This window comes from Mauremys mutica, chromosome 23 (assembly GCF_020497125.1).
Source record: "Mauremys mutica isolate MM-2020 ecotype Southern chromosome 23, ASM2049712v1, whole genome shotgun sequence".
Taxonomy (NCBI): Eukaryota; Metazoa; Chordata; order Testudines; family Geoemydidae; genus Mauremys; species Mauremys mutica.
The window spans coordinates 16,027,483-16,051,638 of NC_059094.1; the positions used below are offsets into that span (position 1 = coordinate 16,027,483).

At 57.6% G+C, this 24,156-nt stretch overlaps 1 protein-coding gene across 1 annotated transcript in view; it reads right to left on the reverse strand.

Moving 5' to 3' along the window:
• KCNQ4 (potassium voltage-gated channel subfamily Q member 4) overlaps positions 1-24,156 on the reverse strand; it is a 76,441-nt gene that overhangs the window by 17,039 nt on the left and 35,246 nt on the right. Inside the window, exons 2-9 of the mRNA XM_044998134.1 lie at positions 18,327-18,417; positions 16,400-16,526; positions 14,281-14,456; positions 13,278-13,403; positions 13,053-13,163; positions 12,219-12,314; positions 9,952-10,040; positions 6,109-6,264 (exon numbers count right to left, since the gene is read on the reverse strand). Coding sequence (XP_044854069.1) covers positions 6,109-6,264; positions 9,952-10,040; positions 12,219-12,314; positions 13,053-13,163; positions 13,278-13,403; positions 14,281-14,456; positions 16,400-16,526; positions 18,327-18,417 — 972 coding nt within the window. The remainder of the gene's footprint in view (positions 1-6,108; positions 6,265-9,951; positions 10,041-12,218; positions 12,315-13,052; positions 13,164-13,277; positions 13,404-14,280; positions 14,457-16,399; positions 16,527-18,326; positions 18,418-24,156) is intronic.

Here is a 24,156-nt window from a genome sequence, read left to right on the forward strand (position 1 = left end):
GAGCCCCATTTATCAAAACAAAACGCTGCTGGCCAATCTGACTGGCGGGCAGAGCCCTGGGCCAGGGTTAAACACCATCCGAGGAGAGAGGGCCGAACAGCGGGCGCAAGCTCGGGCACACCTCTCCTCACCCCCATGAGAGGCCACGCAGAGATCTCTGGCCTTCCGAGGCAGGCGTGGCAAAGCAGCCGAACTACAGCCAAGCGACCCACAGACGCCGTGACCCCAAGGTGTCTGGGGTGGGAGTGACCCCACCGGTGACTGCTCCGAGGAGAGACTTTCCCTTCTGACCTTACCCTGAAGGGGGCATCATGGCAGTTCCCTAGATTTTATTGCAAGCCAAGATCTTACTGATGGTGTCGAGTGACCAGAGCCCCCTAAGGTGTGCTGGGAAGGTCCTGTGGTACAGTTCGGAACCGGCTAAACTGCACCCATTGTGCGTAAGAGGCAAGGAGCACAAAGCACTGTAGTTTGTGTAGGTCCTACATAAACAACACCACATTTCCCCCTCAGGAAGGAGGGAGGGGGTGTGTCAAATTTCTTAGCAACGGAGCTCTCTGTAAAAACAGATCGTTAGATGGATATTAAATAAAAACAGGTCATTAGACGGATATTAAATAAAAACAAAAACATTTTGATTCTGAGCAATTCCACCACCACCACCACCACCCCCAACCTCCAAGCTACTGTAGCAATATTAGGACAGATCAAAATTTTGATCGCAAGCTACTTGGCAGCATCTCTTTCAACACCACACAGATTATTTTCCGCTCGTCCCTCCAAATGGGTTCCCTGACCCCGAGTACATTTCCTGGAGCAGCAGCTGAAGAACATCAAAACCTCTGGAGGAACCTACCGTATGGTGACTCTTTGGGTGGGGAAAAAAATAATACAGGCACTGTGGCTTTAAGAGGAAGGTTACCTGAGACGTAAACACCTGGGGGGCGGTGCGTCTTCCTCTTTCCAGCTTCCGGGAATGAATGGGGATGCAAGAGGAATGGCAGGGAGGTGGAGAGGGGGAGGAGAGAAAAAGAAGATGATAATGTCATGAGAGGTGATGTTAGCACAGGAGACGATAGGACCAGGTGGGGCGATACATGGACCCTTCCAACAGCATCTCACCTTAGGCCCGGTCCAATCAGGTGGCCGTATGCTATGTTGGTCTGGCCCATCAAGACTGCAATACCTGCAGACTTCCAGATACCCTCTAGCATGCCTCAGCCCGAGGCCCCACCGCTGGGCCAGGCACTGGGAACGCTGGTGTTATATTGATGGGGCATAACCACACACGATTCTCATCTCAGCACCCGTGGGGTGGGCAGCAATTGACTCAGTGCCCCCGGCCCCCTTTGATTCGGTAGCCCAGAGCACCCAGGCTTGTGGGATCGCAGCACCATGCTCAGTTCCTGTGCACTGCCTCCAGGGAAGCAGGCCAGGAGTGGGGAAGGGCTGGATGGCATCTTCTCTGGATGACCGCATGGACAAGGAGAGAGATTCATCCTGCATTTCGCCCTAGGGCCCAGGGAGCTGGCTCAGTGGGAACAGGAACGGACTCGCAGCGGCTCCAGAGACTCGCAAATGAACCTTCTGGGGGGGTTTGACCAAAGTTCCGTTTTTCAACGTTGAGTAATTGTTCATATTCGCCGCGTGTTCCCAGCCTGGTGAAGAGGGAGGGAGCGTCACCAGGTGCTGGAGAGGTTCTAACCTGGGTGTCTCCGGCCTGAACGGAAGCAGGGTGCAATGAGCATCCCAGCTCTCAGCCCTTTGCACCCCAAGATCTCGATGCTCTTCACAGATGTTGGGGGTCAGTGTCATTCCCCCCGTTTTCCAGATGGGGGGACTGAGGCCAAAGGCAACGCAGAATTCCTATTGTCCAACCCCCAGCCATGGGCTCTAACTACACCGGGCTGCCTCCCGGAAGCTTTTCCCGAAGGAAAAGCCAGTTCTTGTTAGGCTTCCGTCTCACTTTGCAGACCGCTCTGAATTACAGGCTGCTAAGCCAGTTTGAACCACTGCTTTGGGGTTTGCCTGGGGCTACTTAGTTCTTTTTGTGTTCTTCCAAACACAGCATTACCCTGGGACCACAGGCTTCCTGGACGCTACCTTCAGACACTGCATCTGCTGCAAGTGAGCACGTGGGGCAGAAGGCAAGGCCGAGCCCTGGCACGCAGACCTCATCCTGAGCCCCCGCTCTCTCCTCTACTGCAGCTCCTGGTCACAAAGCCCCAGCGTCATTACGTCACTGTTAGGGCCTGATTCTGCATTCACCGCACCCCCACGACAGGAATGCAGGATTGGGCCCATTCGGTGTCACCACAAGGCAATTTCTGTCTTTGCAGGACACTTCCTAGAAGGATCCTTCAGCGTTTTCCCCGATTTGGAGCTGGAGAGAGGGCCGGTTTCCAGGCGGTTTCGCTCAGATCCCTGCTAGGCACAGCTTCCAGCCTGCTGCAGAAGCACGACACGACTAAGGAGTAGCTGAAGGTGAAGCAGGACCTTGCAATTATGGCTCACCGAAGAAACCGGAACAGAGTTAGCTGAGCCCACGAGCTCAGAAAGGTGAGAGATCTGCGGGAGCTAAGCGGCTGGGATAGTCTCCTTCCCCCCTATTCCTGGCATCATGCATCAGCTCTAATGAACACTAGAGCAGGCCGGTGCTCCGAGAGCTGAGCCAGCTTCTCTTTGTTTCACCGTTCGCCTCCGTTCCTCAGAGTCCCACGAATCCCTTTGGGACATCATGATGCACCTGGGGCAGCAATGGACGAGCACTTCGCACCATCCAGCCGACACTTCCGCCAAGGAGCCGAACCCAAGAACTGGCTGGGGTTTCGCAGGCTGTTTGACACATACCTGGGTGCTTCACAAGCATCGTAGACAGGCTGTGTATTGGCCAAAATAGTGCTCAGCTCTCAGAGGCCAGGGCCTCCTGCTCCATTCTCTCCCATCCAGCTGAGCAACCGCTGGCCAGCGTCTTCCACGGTGCATCTCCCTGAACCTCCCCTTGCCCAGGAGAAAGTTCCAATATGGAAATTCTGGGGGTAGGTTTCTTCCAGCTCCTTAACCCCCGGAGTGAAAGGAAAGTCTGCAGGAAAATCTTCCATTCACCAGCTTTTACATTCATTTTCATCCTAGCCCAGGGCTCTGCAGTGCTGGTATTTACTAGAGACGGCCAGGGGACACTCTGGAAGCTCGCAGTGCCACTTAGCCGGGCCCCACAGCAAACGCACACGTCTCCGTGTTTAGCCTGATTCCACTTCATGACGCTAATGGAGTTAATAGACCTTCCAGCTCTCCCGATCTCCCCATCCCTTCTGCGGACTCCGGATTTATGCTCATCAAATGCCCCACTCCTAATGGTGCTTTCTAGAGAAAGGCCCCTGCCCCCCTTAACCAAAGCCTGCCTCAGATGAGCAAAGGGAGAAGGCCTGGCAAAGAACATCCCCCCCCCTGCCCCCCGGCAGGTCAGCTGGAGTCAGGGAAGAAAACTAGGAGAGGAATTAGGACCCGGTAGGAGTAAAGCCCACGGGAGTGTCCATTACCCTGTGGGGCCGCTAGAGAACAGCAGGGGAATCACATGCTCGGGATCTGTGCAACCCTAACCCTCGTACCCTGCGCGTGGGGATGAAACCCCCTGGCAGGCGACCTGCTCCCCCACGACCAAACTAGCTCAGGACACTTGGGAGAAGCGATTTCCTCGTTCTCGGGGAACAGCACCTCTAGTCACACAGGGAGGGGCTCCCCAGAGCACTCAGCCCCCACCCCCATTTCAATGGGAGCAGAGTTAGGCCAATGCCGAGTGCTCCTGAAAATCCCTGCCGGCCTGTCCTCCAGCCTGTGCGCCTGGCCTACCAACTCGGCGCTCCGTCCCACGGAGCCGCTGGTCATCACAGCTAGCTGCCTCTCACTCCACAGTGCCAACTTTAGCTCCTTCCTGCTGCGATGACCACAGCGCTTCGGGCCCTACCTCCGTACCCACGCAACTCCTAACCCAAGGGGAAGCCATGTCGCCAGAGGGGGAGAGCCTCCTTCCGTCCTTCCTAGCACCCCTCAAGAGACCACTCCTGCTCACGAATTAACCTCCACAGAGCATCCCTATCTATGTACACACCATTACACAGTGTATTAACAATAATACATAAGCAACCAATTAATCCCAGGCTGTAATTCCACTGGGGGGTCATGGAGACATCACAAACCATGAATACCTAGCACTTTTAATACCTAGCACTAATACCACCTAGCACGCTTCATCAGGAGATCTCAGAGCACTTCATAATCTTTCAATGTATTTATCCTCACGGCCCCCCTGTGAGAGAGTCCTTCCCACTTAGCCCCATTTCCCAGATGGGAAACTGAGGCACAGAGAGACTATGTGACTTGCCCAAGATCACACAGGAAGCCTGAGACATAGCAGGGACTTGAATGAGGTCTCCCAAGCCGCCTTCTAGTGCCCTAACCTCCGCACCGCCCTCCCTCTCCGCTGGGAGTTTCAAATGCAGGTTCCGTTCTGCAGCACACGGGAGCTGACCTGCCTTGGTATCTGCCACTAGGAGCCTCTTTGAAGAGAGGCTGAAGAGACGGTTGGAAAGGAGACAAGCAAAGGGAGATACGTGAGCGGTAAAGAAAGTACAGAACAGCATAGTGCAGAGGGCAATGCAATTTACCCTTTCCCATAATGCCTGGGCAAAGAGGCACCCAGTGACATGGAAAGGCAATGTGGGGCATTTGCTTTTTCCCCAGCACCAGGTGTTGGCCATGGATAAGGGAGCAGAAGGGCCAGCTGTCTGTTACGCCGCGTTGACACATACAGTTCCTGGAGTTAGCTAGGCAGTATCACATGTAATACACATTTATTCAGGGTGTGCACCTAGGCATACGCTCAGGTCACCAGTTTAAAATGTCCCGAGTGATGTTACTGCACACGAGGTCGGTTTGAACGTTATGAGCGATTCTGACTGTATGACGCTGCACGGACCCTCAGAGTCCGTCTGCAGGGCAGCGTGAGGTGTGGCTGCAGCTGGAGCAGACAGACCTACGCTAGTTTTAACTGCAAGATGCACGGGCGTGGGCTTCAGCAGCTCGAGTACCCATAGGCGCCGACTCTGCGGGTGCACTGGGGTTGGAGCACCCCTGGGGAAAATTTAGCGCGTGCTCCGCACCCAGTGGCAGCCAACATCCCCCCTCCTCGCCTCCTTCTCCCACCCCCCAAGCATGCCGCGTCCCTGCTCCTCCCCCTCCCTCCCAGCGCTTCCTGCCCCCAAACAGCTGTTTGGCGGCGCTTAGGACTTTCCGGGAGGGAGGGGGAGGAGTGGAGATGTGGGCGCGCTCAGGGGAGGAGGTGGAGACGAGGTGGGGACTTGGGGGAAGGGGATGGAATGGGGGCGGGGACTTTGGGGAAGGGGTGGAATGGGGGTGGGGTGAGGGTAGTGCAGGGGTGGGAAGAGGCGGGGCGGGGGTGGAGCCAGGGGTGTGGGGGTCGAGCACCCACTGGGCAGAGGGGAAGTCGGCGCCTATGCAAGGACTCAGGCTCCGTGGTGCACTTGTACAGCCCAGGCTGCCACGTCAACATTACGATGTGTAGCTATGCCAGCCTGGGTGTGTGTCTACCCGAGCTGCAATCGCAGTAGTGTAGACGTACCCTAAGAGCACCGGGAATGCTAGTTATTTTGGGCCACTGGGCTCCTAGCACCTCAGGCATTGGATTGGGATTCTGGATTCCCCCCGGGTGCTGGAGAGCCCCTGGGAACACAGAACACAGCCAGGTGGATTAGGGGTGATCTGTGCACGAGGGTGTGTAACACCCCTGCGTGAGTTGTCTGTGAGGACTGAACCTGCGACCTTCGAATCTGAAAAGCACAAGTCTCTAGTGACTGCACTGAATGACTAGATCCATCAGCAGACACACAAACCTCTATACATGGTCCAGCCACTACAGGGAGACCAGAAGCCAGCTGGGGGTACACCTGCCACCAACACGGACAAAAGCCAAACCACGCTCAGGAGACAGAAGGGGAGCAGCAGCGCCGGCGACACACACACGCACAGGGCCAACACTGGGGGGAGAGAGACAAAGGACACACCAAGGAGCGGTAGCTGGGGGCACCCTACCTTTCCCCAGAGCAATAAGCAGGGGCGATGGTTTTCTGGCCAGAGGTGAAGGAGTGATATGGCGGTGGGGCTCCGTCAGGCAACCTTTTCACCTCTGAATTCCTAACTCCTCCGTTGCGGACTCGGTGCAAATGCTCAAACATAAGGACCAGCTCTCTGGGGGTGGGTTCAAATAAAAACAGGGAGAAATTAAACCTTCCAAGGCAAAAAGAAATCAAAGCCACATGAATGAACAAAGCAGGGATCCAGGCAGGCTTAAAGCAACCCCCCTCCCTGACTTTAAAGACAGTTTCTTAGCAGCTTCCATCAGGCCTTTGCAGGGGTCGAACTGGGCCAGCTCATGATAGCTTGGGGGGGGCTGGTACATTCCTGTGCGCCACAATCTCAGCTTTCATTTAAAAAAAAATAATTAAGCCTCTAGCCTTATGGCGGTGAAGATATCCCTCAAAATGTGACATGAAGGAATGACACCTGCCTGAGTCTGCAGACAGCCTAAAACAATAGCTCAATGAATTGTTTATTTTGAAGCCTAGTGATAGCAGTTTAAATGTCACCTTTGTTAGGTATATCACAAGAAAGAAGAGGAATGATCTAGTCACGAAGGTTTTCACAATCTACAGTGAGTGGCGTCTCGTGTTGTCACGAGTGGGCAGAGGTGGGAAAGTACCACCATGTTTTCAGGGGGTTTGGCTGCAGGCAGACACAGTTGGGTCTGTCCCGATTTTTCAGTGCTCTGCACAAACTCAGATGATACAAGAGAGACCGTGACATGTTGCTCTCGCTGCATGTCTGAGAAGACCCTTTGCACAGAGACGTAAATCGTGCAATGAAACAAACGGGCCTGATGCGCCTCTTGCTCACCCCAGCTGTAAATCAGAAGCAGCTGCACTGCTGGAAAGCCAGTGTCGGGGAGCGGAGGGGCAGCCCCCCTGTTTCTAATACTCTCTCCTGCAACTGACCCGATGTTGAATTCTGGCCCTGTTTATGCCGGGGGGGTGGGGGTGGGGGGCGCATCACGCACCTTAGAGCACAACGCTGAGCTTGCAGGGCAAGATCTCGTTTTAACATGATACAGTTGACGTTACAGACTCTAGCCTTGCTCCAAAGCCCATTGAAATCAATGGAATGACTCCCGTTGATCTCGAAAGGGCTTTGGTCAGGCCCCCGGGTGGCTTAATGCCAGTCACTGAATGACTGGCAGACCTGGCAGCATTTTGCATCTTCCTTCTGTGGGCTGTCTCTCTTAGGTACTTGAGTCCCTCCCAATCTTCCAGATACTTATCCTCACCACACTGCAGTGCTACGGCAGAGATGGGAAACTGAGGCACGGGGAAGCTAAGGGACATGCCAAAAGCTCACACAGGAAGTGTGTGGCAGAGCAGGGACTTGAACTATCCTGTCACAGGGCCATTCTATCTCTCTCAAACTGCGAAACAGCATGAGAGCGTAGGGATAGTTCAACTTCTATATCTGGGGGGGGCAGCTCCAGTCAGGCCAATGGGGCCTCACGTTGGGGAGCAAATTCTGTGCCTGCCTGAAGCTTGCAGTTGTGGGGGACACAACACCTCCCCCGGCCCCTTTAAACGACGCCTATGCCTGGGAGATGCTGAACTTCTGGGGAAGTTTGGATCCAACTCTGGGCTCCACCGCTGTTGTTTACTTTAAAAACAGCCCCCACACTAGCCAGTCTTCTGAACGGGACGGGCTCAGAAGTGACAGAGAAGCTAATGGGGATTCTAACGGATGGCAGGGTTAATTTCTGGGCCGTGGTGCTGCTGGGAATTGAGGGATTTGTGTTTCAGGCTGCTAAGAACTCTGCCTTTGTAAAATAAAACCAAGGATCATAGTAAAGAAACAAAACCACCCACTGTAGGACAAAGCAGACAAACCCTAAATCCATGGTCAGCAGCAGAAAGGGAGGGAGTCAAGCTCGGGGGCGGGGGGGATGTTTCCTTCCCTGACTCAACATGCTGGTGTAAAGTGGGGCCATTTCATTATGTGCCTAATATCAGTGCGCTTGGCACTGTACAACTGGCAACACAGAGCCAGACCCTGCCCCGTACAGACCAGCAACACAGATACGTGGTGGATGGACACAACGGGACAATCCAGGGCAACGACGATTCCCCTTCCAACAATGTATTCCTAGGGGATGCAGGGGGAAAGAGCAAAGGAGGTGGGTCGATTTAACAGGGGAGGCAGCGTCCATGGGTCTTCACCTCCTTCCTCCCTTACGCAGACATTGTCTTTCCTAATCTGCCCTCCCACCTCCCCACAGGTGACACATGGGGCTGGCCTGCAGCCAGTCAAGCCCAGGTCTCAGAGCGCCGAGCAATCCTCCCGGCTCCGGCTAATTTCAACAGCAGCCACCAGAGGAATCCGTCCACTTCGGTCCCATCACCAGCAGGGCTCCAGCTTATCTGGGAAACGTTATGGGAGGGGGGAGAGAGACAGAGCGGGCAGGGCTGGAATGGACGGTCTCCGAAGGAAGCGGCCCCTGGGGGCGATGGAGGATGATGGAGGAGGAAATCAGGAATTTTAGCAGCCGCTCCATCCCACCCCAGCGCCCCATAGATGCTAGCTCTGCAGAAGACAGAGGACGATGCGGGAGAGCAAAGCTGATTTCGCCCTATACGGATGGGCTGGATAGAAAGTCCAGCTCCGCCTCCCGCTCCCAACCCATCTTGATGAGAAGGGGCTCCATCCTGGGGAAACTATTAACTGCAAAACCTTTATTTGGCAACCTAAGAGCCCCTATTCCTCCCCCTCCCACCCCACCATTAAGTTAAGTTAATTCCTGCCCAAAGGAATTCTGGTCCTCAGGGCTGTGTATACAGATTCGATGGGCTGGCAGGCCGGCACAGGAAGGGTTAACAGAAATCTCAGCCTGACTGCGTTTCAGGTCTCGGACCATCAAGCCAACATAGGGGCCTTGAGCCCGGTTCTGATCGCACCTACACCCGGTTTACTCCAGAGCAATGCGGGACGGCTCCCGTTCGACTCCAGTGTAAACGGGGGAGAACAGACACTGGCTTGCAGCGTTTGACATCTCAGCTCCAGGGGTGCCTCGAAGTCTGGAACCATCATCCCGGGCCCCACTTTCCCACTCTCCTCCCCAAAAAGGAATTCGACCGCTAGACGCCCACAGCACATGGCTCGGGTGAGCCTGCGGCGTCTTGCCTCGTTAAACCTAGTGGGCTGTGGCATACATGCCTGATGGCACCCGCTCTGATAAACTGCTCTCTCTGGAAGTGCAGCTGAGCATCACGGCCACGTGACCACTTGTCAAGGCGCAGAGGTTCCAGCGTTCTCCCACACGGCCGTCTCCAGAGAGACTGCATCTCCAGGGAGCGACCGGGGTGCACTGGCTCTGGAGTTTTGATCTGTCGTGACGCTGAAAGGGTTAACCCCATCAGCTAACCCGGGACTCGTCCTTCTCCCTGCATCAATGCCCGTGGTGGATAATTCTGCACCCTGTCTCGGTGACCCCCCCCCGCGCTTTTCTGGGGAGAGCAATGGGAATCCAGCCTCTGCAGCAGCACAAGGCATCTCCACCACCTCTGCTGGCAGGGCAGGTGGTGATGAGCAACACCAGGCTACGTACCCAGTTCCTGGGGCAAAGCTGCTCACATCCAGGCAGCTCCTAAGCCCTGCTGGGTCATCCAGTGGGCAGGGCCGAATCCTGCTCCCACCTGCCCTCAACAGACATGGAGGCAATTGACCTTCAGAGCCCTGCATACGCCACTGCGCTCGGAGGAGACGACTGCTAGATGGCAGGGACCACCCTTTCCCCTTCCCCCCACAGCACTCGGTCTGTGGTCACCCGCGTGGCGTGGCGCCTACCTGAAGGATGGGAGAATGCTGTCATAGTAACACCAGGTGGCGGTCAGGTAGGCTCGGCTCCCGTCTGTCGAATACAGGCGCCAGGCAGCCTGCACCAGAGAGAGAGGGATGGTGTGGTAGACACGGCACAGCTGGTGGTGTCCATGGAGGAGACGGCAGGAACTGGCAGTGCAGGGCGAGGTGCTGTTGGCAGGACCGAGGGGCACTGGCAGGGCAGTGCCAAGGGATGCTAAGGGGTTGGTGGGTGAGTGAACGGGGAGCCCAGGACTGGAATAGTAGCGAATGCTGCAGGGTCAGGCCAGAGGTGGCTGGGCACAGCTGTGCACGTGGGAGCTCGCAGCACCCTGCTCTATGACGCGGGGTCTAGGTCGGCTGCTGCAGGCAGGAGTTCTCATCCTGGCATCCTGAGCTGCGCTTGGCCCCACAGGCCCTCTGAGCTCTGAGGGCATCAAAATTCACTCCCAGCTCCACCCCCTCCCTTGAACAGACCTCGGTGCGGGGATCCAGTTCTGCCCGAGCAGCAAACAGCAGCCACAGGCCGCGAGTCAGCACTTCCTGCTGCCACCTGGAGCCCATGGAGCCACAGACCCCATTCCTGCTGCTGGTGCATCGGGTGCATTAGCACCCCCTGTCCTTGGACGAGGCAAATGCCTCTGCCCCAGCCGGACGCCCAGGCTGTGGGCTGGGGAACGGTCGAACTGGCTCAGATCAGACGGACCAAGCGCAGAGCCGGAGGCCTTTTGGGGGTTTTGTGCCTGAGCCAATCGGAGGGCAGCACAGGAAAGAGGGGGGTGGGGGGTGGAATCACCCTGGTCATTATAATACAAGTGTTGGGCAAATTCCGCTCCCTCCCGGGGGCACTGCGGGGACTGCTAGGAAAGCAGAGCCAGTGGGAAGCTCTCCCGGTGCTTCACTGGGGATGAGTTGGGGACAGCACAGGACGTAGCCGCAGGGCCTCCCAGAGGACTCAGGGGGCTGGGGCAAAGCAATTTTGGGGGCTATACTATAGATACTATATTCTCGTGGGGGCCCCTGCAGGGCCTGGGGCAAATTGCCCCACTTGTGTCTCCCCACATCGCCCGGGCGGCCCTGCACAGCCCCCGCAGCAGCTCTGCCCGCGCCAGACATGCTGACGTGAAACTGGCGTCGCTGGAGTGGAGAACCAGGCCCCCTGTTCTTCTCACCCGCCCCCCAGCACCTGCCTGTTTCAAGCTCTTCTCCCCAGGCTAGCCTCTCGCTGAGGCTTCAGGTAACACTCCCAAGAAGCTGGTGCCATTAATTAAGGAGCGATCACAATGGGGAGCCTTACTGGGGACCTCGCGGCCTCCCATCTGCACCCACGGCACATCAGCGCCTGAGGAATGCCGGGCAGCGATGGCCAGAGTTACTGGGGCGGGGGGGTTGCGGCGTGTCCCGGCGCTTGCTTTGTATTGCGGGGCGACAGGCGGGGGCCCTTTGTCTCGCCCCGTGCCCAGCTCCATTAATTAACGTCAGGCTTTTTCCTTCCCCGCTGCCGAGATGAAAGGAGGAGCAGGGCTGCATTCAGAGGGCCGGGGAGCTGTGAAAGCCGGGGCCAGCTGACTGGCTGGCAGCTGCAGATAGACGAGGGGCATCGGGGGCTTCCTTTTGTGCGCCTGTTCTCTGAACTGGGGAGATAAGGAGGAATTCTAAAGTTTCACTTCTCTAGCAAGCTGATCTAGACAAGGGGACTGATTTGCCAGGCCCCCCCTCCACAAGCGCGGGGGCTCGGCGACAGGCACGGCGGACCCTCGCCAAGGTACACGTCAGATGTGCTGAAGTGTGCAAATGCGGACGGAGGGGCCCTGGCAGAGCTGTGTGCATGGAGAGCCCAAGGCTGGAAGAGCAGGGGGGCTGCAGATTGAGGGGTATCTGCAGAGCCGTACCGGCCGGGGCAGAGACGGCGGACTGCAGGGCTGGGAGAGCTGTGGAGCTGCAGCCTGGGCTGAGGGGGATCTGCAGAGGTGTGGGGGCCTGGGGCACCAGATTGGGATCGCAGGCAGTGCTGGGCTGAATGCTCAGAGTGAGGGGCATTGGCGGAGTTGTGTGTATACAGGGAGAGGAAGTCTGGAAGAGCAGAGGGGCCAGGCCGCATGTGCGGATCGAGGGGCATCGGCAGAGCTGTACGGGGGGAGCTGGGGGCGACCTGCAGACTGCGCTCGAGGGCCATCGGCAGAGCTGTGGAGTGACTCCAGACCGAGGTGGAGGGTGGGGTTTCCCCAGGGAGAGGCGCGGGCGTCCCACGGTACCTGGATCAGGTTCGCTGCCGGCGTCCGCCTCTTCTCAAAGTGTTTCTGGCGATGCTGCTCCTGGACTTTCAGGGCAAAGCCGGAGCCCAGAATCCCCTGCCGGAGAAAGGGGCCAGTGTGCATGAAACAGGATCCAGAACCTGCCTGGCCCCGTGCGGCAGCTGGACAAACTGCCCCAACACAGTCTGATCCCCACAGGCCTGCGGGGTCCTAAGGAAGCATCTCTCTGCCACCCCGGCATGAGCACAGACCGCTCAGAGCCCAAACTCGCCAACACCCCGTCTGGCTAGCAGGACGATCCACTCTTAGGGAGGGAGCAAAGAGGTCTCCCCCCCACCCAAAGTAGGACTCTGCCGGCTCTGCCAGACCATCTCTCCTCCCGCAGGGGCCTGGCAGCTCCAGAGATCAGCTGGGAGCCCGCAGTCCCTCGCTGGAGACACTGGGGCAGGGTGGGGTAGGGGGTGCCACCGTCCCTGCCCCAGTGGCATCCCCCAGGGCTCTTCTCTGGAGGGAAGGGAGGGAGAGAGGCAGAAGGAGGAAAAAAGGGACAAAAAGAAAAAGTAGAAAGGAAGAGAGGAAAGAAAAGAAGGAAAGTGAAAAGAAACTGAAGGACGAGAACGACCAGTGACATCTCCATGGCAGGGTCTGTTCTGGAGTCTTACCCACCGGGCAGTGACCCTTTAAGGAGCACGGAGGCGGGGAGGGTACTTCCAGCTGTCTGCCCTCTCCGGGGCAGCCCCGGCGGCCAGCCTGAGCTCCTAGGGTCCCGAGGCCTGGCTCTCCCTCCCCCCGGCAGCGCCGGGCGTTACCGGGATGCCGCGAGGGGCTACTCACGGCAGGCAGAGCAAAGAAGGAGATGCCCAGGAGCGCGAAGCCGGCCGCCAGCACCCTGCCCAGCCACGTATTGGGGGTCTTGTCCCCGTAGCCGATGGTGGTGAGCGTGATCTGCGAGGGGAGAGAACACAGAGAGGCCTTGACGGAGCTCTCCTCGCCCCCCCTCACCCCCCAGCCCATGCCGCCCCCCCCCAGTGGGAGGGGGGGCTCTGCAGCCACACTTACTGTGCCCCACCAGAGCGAGTCCGCGTAGGTGGCGAACTCCGTGTTGGCGTCTTTCTCGGCCAGGTAGACGAGGAAGGAGGCGAAGATGAGCACCAGGAAGCCGATGTACCAGGCTGTGATCAGCTCCTGCCACGGGCAGACGGGGAGGGGACGGAAGCCAAGATGGGGGTGAGGGGGGGTGAAGGCCCAATACACGACACAACCCAATGCGATGTCGGACGCCGCCCCACTCGCTACCGGCAAAGGGGCAGAGAGGATCCAATGGCAGGGAGCACTGGAGGGGGGTGGGCAGACTGCCAGCCTGAGCTCCTAGGGACCAGGAACGTGGCGCTGATCCCACCCAGCAGCAGCTGCAGAGGAGAAGGCTCTTGCGCACGCGTTGGGGAGGCACAGAGAGGCCGCCGGCGCTAAGTGACTGGAGGGGAACGTTCCGCGCGGTTGACGGGGTGAGCCCATGGGGGCGCGGGGGGGCTGGGTCAGTTTCGAAATGAATGGGGAGACGTAGGAGGTTAACAGGGGAAGAGCGGAAGGATGGCTCAGTGGTGAGGGTGCCCTCCTAGGACTAGGGAGAGCGCTGGGCTCAAGTCTCTACTCTACCATAGATGCCCTTGTGCAATCTTGGACAAGTCACTCTGTGCCTCAGTTTCCCCCTGGGGACTATGGGACTCATAGCCCTGCTGTGAGGTTAAATACATTCAAGCCTGTGAGGTGTTCAGATACTAGTCACGGGGGCCACAGAAGGAGCCAGTCCAGACCTATCTGCACCGTGCGGGGCTAAAGAGGGGAGCACTGGACTAGCAGGGGTGCTGCAGGTCAGGCCGATGGGGAGCCCAGGCCTGGGTAGAGCAGGGGGCTCTCAGCCAGGATTGAGTGGCAGTGGCAAAGCTGGATGCACCAGTCCATGCTGTGCCCAGCTCTGCCCTGTTTTATCGCTGCCCGCCTCCCGTGGCACCGACGCTGAAACCCAGCCCTGCCCCCGGGCCAGCGCCCTCCTCCCGCTCACCTTGCTGTGGGCATAGACCACTGAGCCCAGGAGCTTCCAGGTGCCCCCCCTGCGGTCCATGCGCACCATCCGCAGGATCTGCAGGAAGCGCATGCTGCGCAGCGCCGAGGTGGCAAAGATGTTCCCCTGCGTGCCGGCGGCAATGACGGCCAGCGAGGCGATGAACACGATGAAATCTGCGACCCAGAGCACAGGGAGATGGGCGAGGGGTTAGCTGGCTAGCAGGGTGGCAGGGACGGGGGTTAGCTGGCTAGCAGGGTGGCAGGGATGGGGGTTTGCTGGCTAGCAGGGTGGCAGGGACGGGGGTTAGCTGGCTAGCAGGGTGGCAGGGACAGGGAGGGGTTAGCTGGCTAGCAGGGTGGCAGGGACAGGGGAGGGGTAGCTGGCTAGCAGGGCAGCAGGGACAGGGGAGGGGTAGCTGGCTAGCAGGGTGGCAGGGACGGGGGTTAGCTGGCTAGCAGGGTGGCAGGGATGGGGGGTTAGCTAGCTAGCAGGGTGGCAGGGACAGCAACCCAGCTTTGTGTGTTCAATCCTTGAGGGACCATTTAGGGATCTGGGGCAAAAATCTGTCTGGGGATTGGTCCTGCTTTGAGCAGGGGTTGGACTAGATCCCTCCTGAGGTCCCTTCCAACCCTGGTATTCTATGATCCCAGCTTTGCCCAGCACAGGATACATCCCAGCCCACCTGCCTAGGAGCTCGCATGGGTCTCAACCCCAGAGCATCACATCTGCCAAGGAGACATCTCCCCAGACCGCTTCTGAGGCTAGCAGGGGCGGGGGGGGGGTCTATCACTGGTCCCTCCCCCTGCATATGCCCTGAGGTTTCCATTCTCCCCAGACTGCCCTGGCACGGCCATTTGCCCTTTGAAAGTGGCTCAGCCTCCGAGAGCCCAGACTGCACAGCTGATAATACCCCAGAGTGAGGGGAAAGGCCACTGGGTCCATCAAGAAGATCCTCCTTGGCTGGTCCCCTCGCCCTGGTCACTTAGCGCAGGACAGTGCCAGCAGCGATGGTGCCTCACTCTAGTCTCTGGGCTGGAGACGCTCTCTCCACCAGGCGTTTGGGGGAGGGGGACCATCCCGCTGCCCTCTTCAGAAGTTCTCCACTTTTGCATCTCCCTCCCCATCCGGATGTGACCCTGTGTCCCTCCAATCACATTGATCAAAGCCACCCACCCTTCCCTGCCTGCCCCCGACCAGCGACCGGCGCCACCCCAAAGGGGCACGGATGGGGCAGGAACGGGACCCCCCCCCCGCCTCAAGCCCACTTCAAGTTGAAATCGTAGCCCCAGTCAGGTCCTAGAACCACTGCTCTTCTCTAGAACTCGGCCCGACCCAGACCCGCTGCCAGCTCCCGAAACACTGGGATAAGCCCCAGGAGCCCCAGAGAAAAGGCTCCACCCCACTTCCAGCTGGCCCTGTCCAGAGAAGTATCCACATCAGGTCCTTCCCCAAACGCGGCCTGGGTTCCAGCCGCTCTGAGGTCTCCCCGCACCCCATCACTGAGCAGGACACTCATACACAGCGTTTAACTAGGCTGGGGGAAAATGTGGACTTGAACTTGGACTTCCCAGAAGTTCTGGATCCAGGTGCCCCTGATGGGGACATTTGGATTCTGCTCCTTCCTGCCCTCCCTCCCACCCCCCAGCCCTGCCCCCCACTGCACCCTGATTTGAGGGGGTGGGGGTTGAATTTTGGGGCGCTTTACTCTTAGGGCGGGATTTTCCAAGGAGCCTAAGGCTCCCAAATTCAGCAGAGTCCTGGGCACCTCCGTCCTTTTGGGTCCTTCCATAACCCTGGGCATAACCTATTCTGATCCCATCTCCTTTCGGCTTTGCTCCTGAGGGTGCCATGGGGCTGTCTGGCCTGGTAACCGTGAGAGCTTGCAAGGAGTTGGACTAGGGGGCTCTCCTGTGTGTCAAGGCTCTGCTGATGTGCCCATCACCATGGCCTCCAAGCAGCCCCGAAGAGACCTAGGATGCCCTTCCCATCCCTAGTTCCTTTGATAACCAGGGAGACCTAGAGATGGGTGCAGAGAGCAATTCCCTGCGGTGCACCCCTGGTTCCCCATGGGGAGGATCACAGGGTGCATCGGGCAGCTTTCCTTGCCAACACGTACCTATTACGCAGAAGGGTTTCCTGGCAAAGCGGAACCGCCCCTGCCAGCCCCGGTAACGGCAGCAGCAGCCAGCTGCCCAGATGCGGATGATGTACTCCATGCCGAACACCACAATCATGACAAACTCCTGCCGGGGAGGGGAGAGAGAGAGAGAGAGAGACTGGGTTCGTTAATCTGGGAGGGCCCGGAGTGCGGCTGCCTGTAAAAGTCTCTGGAACTGTGTGTGAACCTTCATTTGAGTCACGCCTGAGGGGGTCAGCTGGCTCCTCGCTCCCTTTGCGGAGAGGCATCCTCCAGGTGACCCTGCCCGGCTAGACAAACCTGAACAGACCTTGCAGCCAGAAACAGGAGCCTGCAGAGGGCAGAGAGACCTGGGGACCTGCCTCCTAAATTTAAAATCCCTTCCCATAAAGAACTGATCCCTCTCGGTGCTAGGGCCAGCCCTGCCGGCCCCACTGGTTTGCAGCAAAGGCTCTCTCAGGAGGAGGAGGACGTGGGTGTTTGCTGCAAGGCTTGGTGCTGGATTCAAGTCTTCCCCTGCCCGGGTGGTTCTCAGGCACCCTCAGCACGAGTGTGGACTGAAATCAGCCATAGAGCATGCAGTTTTTACAGGGACTCCACGGGGTTAATGCTGGATAATGGAGCCACTGAGCAGCAGCAGCGAGATCCTCTCTTTAGAACATCTCTGGCTGGAGGGAGCTGGAAACGTGACCAGAGCAAAACCCCAGATCCGATTGCACAGGGGCCTCGGAGAAACATGATCTGTGGGTCACTCTTGAGCGATAAGTGCTGGCCTCTCGGAGAAAGAGTGTGAATGGGACATGAAAGAATTCCCGACGCCACTGTGGCTATAGCCCTGGTGTGAGAAGAGGGGGAAACTGGGAGCACCCGGCTAGCTAGGAGATCAGAATAGAGAGGTTTATAAAGTCCCCTCCTTACCAGGGCCCAACCTCAAACCCATGCCAATCAATGCAGAGATTCCCAGGGACTTCACTGGGTTTTGGCTCAGGTCCTTAGGAAACCGGAGCTTCAATGCTGAGCAGCTAAGCAAACCTCTCCGCGCCTCCTTGCTCAACGGGAAAGTCAAGGAGACGAGCCAGGAGCCCTCAACTGTGGAGCCTTTCGGAGCCGCCCTGCTCCCCCTGCATGTGCCCAGCTTAAATATATATGGGTAATTTTCCTCCGCTGTCAGCATTGTACTGCTTTGCCTCCTACCTTTTGTACACACCAGCCCCTATTTTGCTTACTAGCGAGAAAGTCACAAGGACCTTCCTAATTTAGTCTCCATCACAGTCGGGAGAAATCCAGCGTCAGCTGTTTCTGACAGTTTGGGGGAAAGTTGCTTTTTTTAGGTTTCTTTCCCCCTCCCTTTCCCGTTGTTTTTTTGCATGTCCGTACATTTGGCTATAGGCTTCCCAGACACATTCCACTGGAGCGTCTCCATTTAAAAATCCTCCAGGAGATTGTGCAGCTACACGGTGCTGCTTTCGACTCACTCCTGCAAACATCTCGCCGCAATGAGAGCAGTGGCAGCTCGGCCTAAGGGAGGAGGCTGCAGAGCGGGTTCTCTTGGGCTCGAGCCCCAGCTGGGCCACAGATCTTGGGCACACCAGGTCACTTGTAATTCGCACGTGCAAGTTACACCAGCAAGGAAAGCCAGGTTTCAAGTGAGCAGATAAGAGCGTCCACATGCAAAAGTTGAACAAATTTAAAATCATCCCTGGAGCTAAACTGGTGCAATTGCTGCGCGTCGGAGAGACCGTAGTTCCCCTCCTGTACGCTGACACTGGCCTCAGTTCACATCCACTCCTAATGGGACATGAAAGAAATCCCTAGGGCATCATGGCTATAGCCGTGGTGTGAAAACTGGGAGCACACGGCTAGTTAGGAGATGAGGTTAGAGAGGTTTCTAAAGTCCCCTCCTTACCAGGATGAACAGACATTGGTTGGCTAGTTTCTGATGCTCTGGGATGGTGGAGAACACGGACAGCACCAAGCAGCTGAAGACTAGGAGGAATCTGAAATAACAAATGATTAGAACAGATTAGCAGGCATTGATTCATCCGCTTGGCGCTATAGCAGGTGCGGTGAGACAGAGTCCATCCCAGCCCCGGTGCCCACCATAGCTGCCAGCTTCCCATGGCCAGACCTTACCCTGCTCTGCATTCATTCTGGGGCGACTAGATACTGCTGAGCCACCCAACCTAATCACCAGTCCCACATGGGCACCAGCTATCCCAAATGCCCAGCTGGCACCAAGTGTGCAGAACCAGCTGCATCGTCCAGCCAGACCAGGGCAACACCTGCAAGACCAGGGCATCCCGAATTAGACCCAGGACAGCTGAGGCTTAATGAAATCACTAGCACGTAGCAGCACCCGCGTAAGACTGGCAGGGTCTTCGCCTGCCAGCAGCATGGCTTCTGGAGCTGAGCACGGGCAAAATCAGCGGGGTGCAATCCGACGCCTCAATTCTGGTTCAGAACCAACACATTGTTTCTTCCTGCCAGGTGCCCTGCTCAGGACCCCAGGGATCGAGAGACCCAACCCCTCACAGCTGACCCCTGGCCTGGCTTGCTCCAGCTCCAGCACATGGCAGCATCATTCTACCTTCCCACCCACAGTAAGGGGCCTGCCAAAGGCACACGCCACCAGGGCTGGAATAAGGACCTCAAGGCGAGCTACCAAAGCTGTCCCTGTGAACAGCAGCTCCCGCACTCGGGGGGAAGGTGCCGGGGGAAAACAGCAAGGGACAGGTGCTGTAGGTGATTTGGGGCTGGGGGCTGAATACTGGCTCAGAAGGGTTCGTACTACAGGGGGAGGGGAAGGAGGAGGGAATTTCAACCCCCAACGCTAATCTGAGCCGCAAGGCTTTGCCATCCTTAGCTAAGATACTGGGCTTGGAAGCTGTTTGGGGCTGGGACTGTCTTTCGCTCTGTGTTTGTGCAGCATCGAGCACGGCCCATGACAGGAGCTGCTAGACACGACGTCAACTGAAGGAATAAAATCGTCATCGTACGAGACAGGCCTCTCAGGCGGCTGAGGTGGGGGTCTGCCCTTAATTCAAGCTCCCATGGAGATCTGGCCCCCCTCAGACCTCCCCTTTGCTGTGATGGGCTTGTCAGCTCTTCAGCGACCCCACCACGCTGCCTGCCGAACAGTGGCCCCAGCAAAACTTCCACAAACTGGCTTGACCTGCAGGGGCCACGCGTGGCCCCGAGATGGCAGCAGAGAGCAGGGGAGCTGGTGGGAGAACCAGGCTGCATCTGAAAGCTACAGCAGATGGACGAAGGGACCCAGGCTGGGGGTTTGGGGAGCTGCTGCTGAGCAGCGGAGCCAGAGCGCAAATCAAGGGAGCATTAAGAGATTCCGTTTGGCCTCTTCCGAGGAAGCTGGGTGGGGCACCGCGTGGGGCGCCGAGACATGCTCCAGATGTTCTGTTCTTCGGGAACTCAACTGTGGCTCCTTTTCCAATCTGAAACATGCCCTGGGCAAGGACCCAGTGAAGACAGAAGTGGGAAAGGCCCGTTCGCTCCCTGAGTCCTTCCTCAGGGCTAGCCCAGAACCATTCCCTGCAACACGGTCTCCAGGCTAAAGGGTCTCAAGGGATGGGCAGGGGGCGATTTTCCATCGTTGCCTTTGAGACATTGCAGATCTCACCGCCGGGAAGTTTGTAACCTGGATTCAGCCTGGATTTCCCCCTTCGGAACATGCCCCGGCTAGGCCTCCCTGGTCAACTCTTCCACCCCCTTCAGATTGGAGCCGGCAGTCCGATGCACGTGTTCCAATGCACCTATCACCATGGCACCCGGGGGGGGGTGTTTGAGGGGGAAACAAATCTGGTTTCCAAGCAATGACGCGGGGCCAAGTTCAGAGCAGATGTAAACAGCAGCAGGTCCACCAAAGGGAGAAGCACCTAGGTGTGGCCGATGGGCACTAGCAAAACCAGGGCCTGAAAGGCAGCGTAAGCCTGTGAAATGGACCAACTCGAGTTTGCCATTGCACGGCCCCAGCAGTTCTGCTTTCCCTCTCCCGGCTGTGGGGACCAGAGCTCCAAATATCCTGAGCTTTATGCAAGGAGAAGCTCAGCCTTTAACACTGGGGCCTGGGGGCCTTTGCATCCTAAATGTGCGGGCCTAGCCAGGTGGCACCTTCAGCTGCCCCTTCGATCTCTATCTGCCTTTCTAGGCGTCCTTCGCCCATGGGGCTCCTGGGATGCTGTCGCTTGAGCACTTTAGCTGGGGGGGGGGAGGGAGCTGGGGGGGAGGGAGCTGGGTGCCCTCCCTTTCGCTGTTTTAAAGCGTAGCATCTTTCCACTGGAATAACGCTTTGCATTTTCTAGAGCGCTAATTGGTGGGGGGAGGGGTGCTTTATGAACATTAATTAAGCTTCACAAACTACCCTGCACTGCAGATAAACACTATCCTGGTTTTACAGAAGGGCCGAGGCATGGGCGGGGAAAGGACTTCCCCAGGATCACACAATGGATCCGCAGCAGAGCACACAACAGTCCTGACTCCCAGCTCCCTGCGCTAACCCCTAGACAACACTCCCTCCCCAGAGCTGGGGCAAACACAGGAGTCTCACCTCCCAGCCCCTTTCCCTTACCCCTAGACCACATTCCCATCCCAAACCTGGGGAAAGAACCCAGGAGTCCGGAGTCCCTTGCTGTACCCACTAGACACCACTAGCTGTGAACAAAAAGTTCTCCAAAGCAGCTTATGTTTAAAACAAAGACGAATCCCACATCTTTTTAACTTCCTGCAGCCACACGTGCCGTGCAGTCACTCACCCTGGATCTCGGGGGTCTCAGGAAGCGGGACCCTGCAGTCCCACACTCTCTGAGCAGCCTAACACGAAACAGCCCGGGGAATCCCCAAGTCATTACCCCAAATGGTGGCCGAGGAAAGCGCTGAGCGCCGACAAAGAATGAAACCAGCCAATAATATTCCGGCTTTGGAAAACTGCCGCAGTCGGGCCAGTACGTTAATCACAAGAAAGACTTTCCGGCGTCCCCTGGGGAGGGCCTGAAGAACCCCCCTGCACTGTGACAACATGCTTCTCACGCCATCCCTGGGCAAACGAGAGGGAGTGCCGGGGGAGGAGGGCGAACCGAGCCCGTAGCAGAGAGGAAGAGAGGGTGTGAGGGGGAGTTAATCTTACCACAACCCTTTATCGCACAGTCTGGGACAAAGACAGGCTTGCCTGGGTTTGTGTGTAAACCAGTGCACTGCGCAGCATTCCTGGGCTGTACAATCCGCTGATTTCCTTGGGGGTCAGGGCAGGGGGAAGCAGAGAGGGCAGCCTGGGGCACACCCGGGCTCGCAGGCGTGCGGGGATAGAATCCCCGGCCATGTCTGGGGGCAGCGCTACTTTGCCTGTCTATCGCTCTGTCGCTGGAGGTGCTGTCTGACGCCAGGTGAGTTTCACAGACCTAGGCGCAGGGAGATGGAGCCCCAGAGTCACAAGGGCCAGTCAGCTTCAGAGCTGGTAACGGAACCCAGGAGTCCTGACGAGCAGGCCTGGCCTCCAACCACTTCCTTCATGAGTAAAAGTCTCCTTCCACGCAGGAGAACGGGGGCGTTTCAGGTCAGGACAGAATTCCCCACGGGAGAGTCAGCGCAGGCAGGCCGAATTACTCCACCCACCTCGAGCCTCTGCCCCCGCACTGGCCTCGCACAGGTGGTTCAGGCTCCATTCAGCCAGCCGAGCCGGGAGCTGATTCTGTGCCTGCAGATCTGGCCCGTGTAGACAGCATTCGCGCGCACCGTAGCCATTCGCCTGTTGGCTCGTTACGGGTAAACGCCGGCCGTGCTGGCAAATCAACCAACCAATCAACCGTGGTTTCAAGCATGCAGAGAAAAGGTGCGAGTTAGGGGACTTGTGCCCCATACGAATCAGGACCACTGTGCTAGGTAACATTGGGAACGATGACCAGAGGACCCACCCCTTCTCCAACGAGCATCTGGGAGTCAAGATGCCTGTGATGGGTGCGAAGGAGAGGCAGAGACAGAAAGCACCTTTCTGCGTTCACCTGCCTGGTCCCTGTGGATGGAATTTCCCGACTTGTTTAACTCCTGTTGGCTTCGGTGAGAGCAGAGTGAAGGGCTCATGGGAATCTCCCCCTCAAGTGTTTGGGTTTGGTTGGGTTTCCTCTCCCCCTTATGGAGAAGTCTGTGTTAGGCACGACACCAAACAGCTGTCTCTAGAAAGCAGCTGATTGCCTGCAGAAGCCAAGAGAGGAGAGTCTCTCTGTGGGGTTCTGTTAGCACCCCCGATGGCGTGGGATTCTCTAGGCCAACACGCTGATAGAAAGGGGAGCGTTTTCGATTCGGGAGCAGAGGGCTTTTCCCTAAGGGCAGGAAGGTGAGGGCACCAGTCCCATATCACAGCCCGGTGAGAGCTGCATTGGGTTCACACCAGCTGTGGATCTGGTGCCAGCTGCCTGCTTTTCCTCTCTGGGAAAGATGGGTTATAAGACGGGGTTTATAAGCCTGAGTTACTGTTATCGGAATGTAGGGTGACCAGACAGCAAATGTGAAAAATCGGGGTGGTGGGGGTGTAATAGGAGCCTTTATAAGAAAAAGACCCTAAAATCGGGACTGTCCCTGTAAAATTGGGACATCTGGTCACCCTATCGGAGTGAGTCCAGCAGCAGGTTTTGAGAGCGCTCGCACTGAGCCGGCTCTGCCAGGGGGTTAGATTCGGCTGCGGGCGCAGGGCTTCCGGCTTCTGCCCCGATACACCTGCTCCAGTCCACTTGAAGCACTGCCAGGATCCAAAACTCACCCCGGGGCTCCCTGAGTCTGAAGCCGGCCGCCTCGGATCACTTCTAAAAGAAACGGCTGGGTGAAGAGAGAGCGAGTGAGCCGGAGAAGGAGACAAACACCAAAGGCAGGTGGATCCTGCTGAGGGCTAGACCGGCCCTTGCAATCTGCTCCGAGGCAGCTGTGCTAACAGAACAGCAGAGCAGGGGCTGAACTGCAGCAAATAAGCATAATCTGCTGCTCCCCAAGTCCCCTTGCTCGCTGGCTAGGCCGGCTCTCTCCCTGGGGCAGCTCGCTTCTCCCAGCCCCCTGCCTCACACGCTGGAGGGGATGGGCACGCAGCAGCCCAGCAATAACCCTTCTAAGGCAGTGTGGCGTAGCGGTGAGAGCACTGCCAGACGTCTGATGGAGACCTGGGTTCTAGTCCCGGCTATAGCAGGGACCTTGGGAGACTCACCTCCCTGAATCTCAGTTTCCCCATCTGGAGCTAATGGTACCGAGGCAACGTAGCACCAGCCTCCTTGTTATCTATCTCTCTTCGAGGAGGAGCCAACACACAACCCACACTCCTTCTCCCTGCGTCCCAGACTGACCGAGGACTGGCCATTCCTGGCAGTGAGGCCCAGCTCTCCTCTCCGCCTGTGGGTGGCGCTCTAGAGAGAGGCTGGACTGCAAGAAGAGACGCATCAAGGGGATCTAACCTCGGTCACCCTGGTGCAAGATTGCTTCCTACAGGCTAGTGGTGAGGCTGCCGCTCCATGTTCCCATGCAAACGCTGGCAGGAGTTAAACCGGGGGAAGAGCTGGGTAACCCAGCACAAAGGCTGGAACGAACGTTTCACACGGCTCTTTAAATACACACACACACTGCTTCCTAGGCAAGGGCCTTCCGCGGCACGCGAAGGGGGTGGGGGACCGGGAACCAGCCGTGCCTGAGAACACCAGAGACTCGATCGATCGCACCGGGGCCTGCCAGAAGCACTCCCGGCTGCT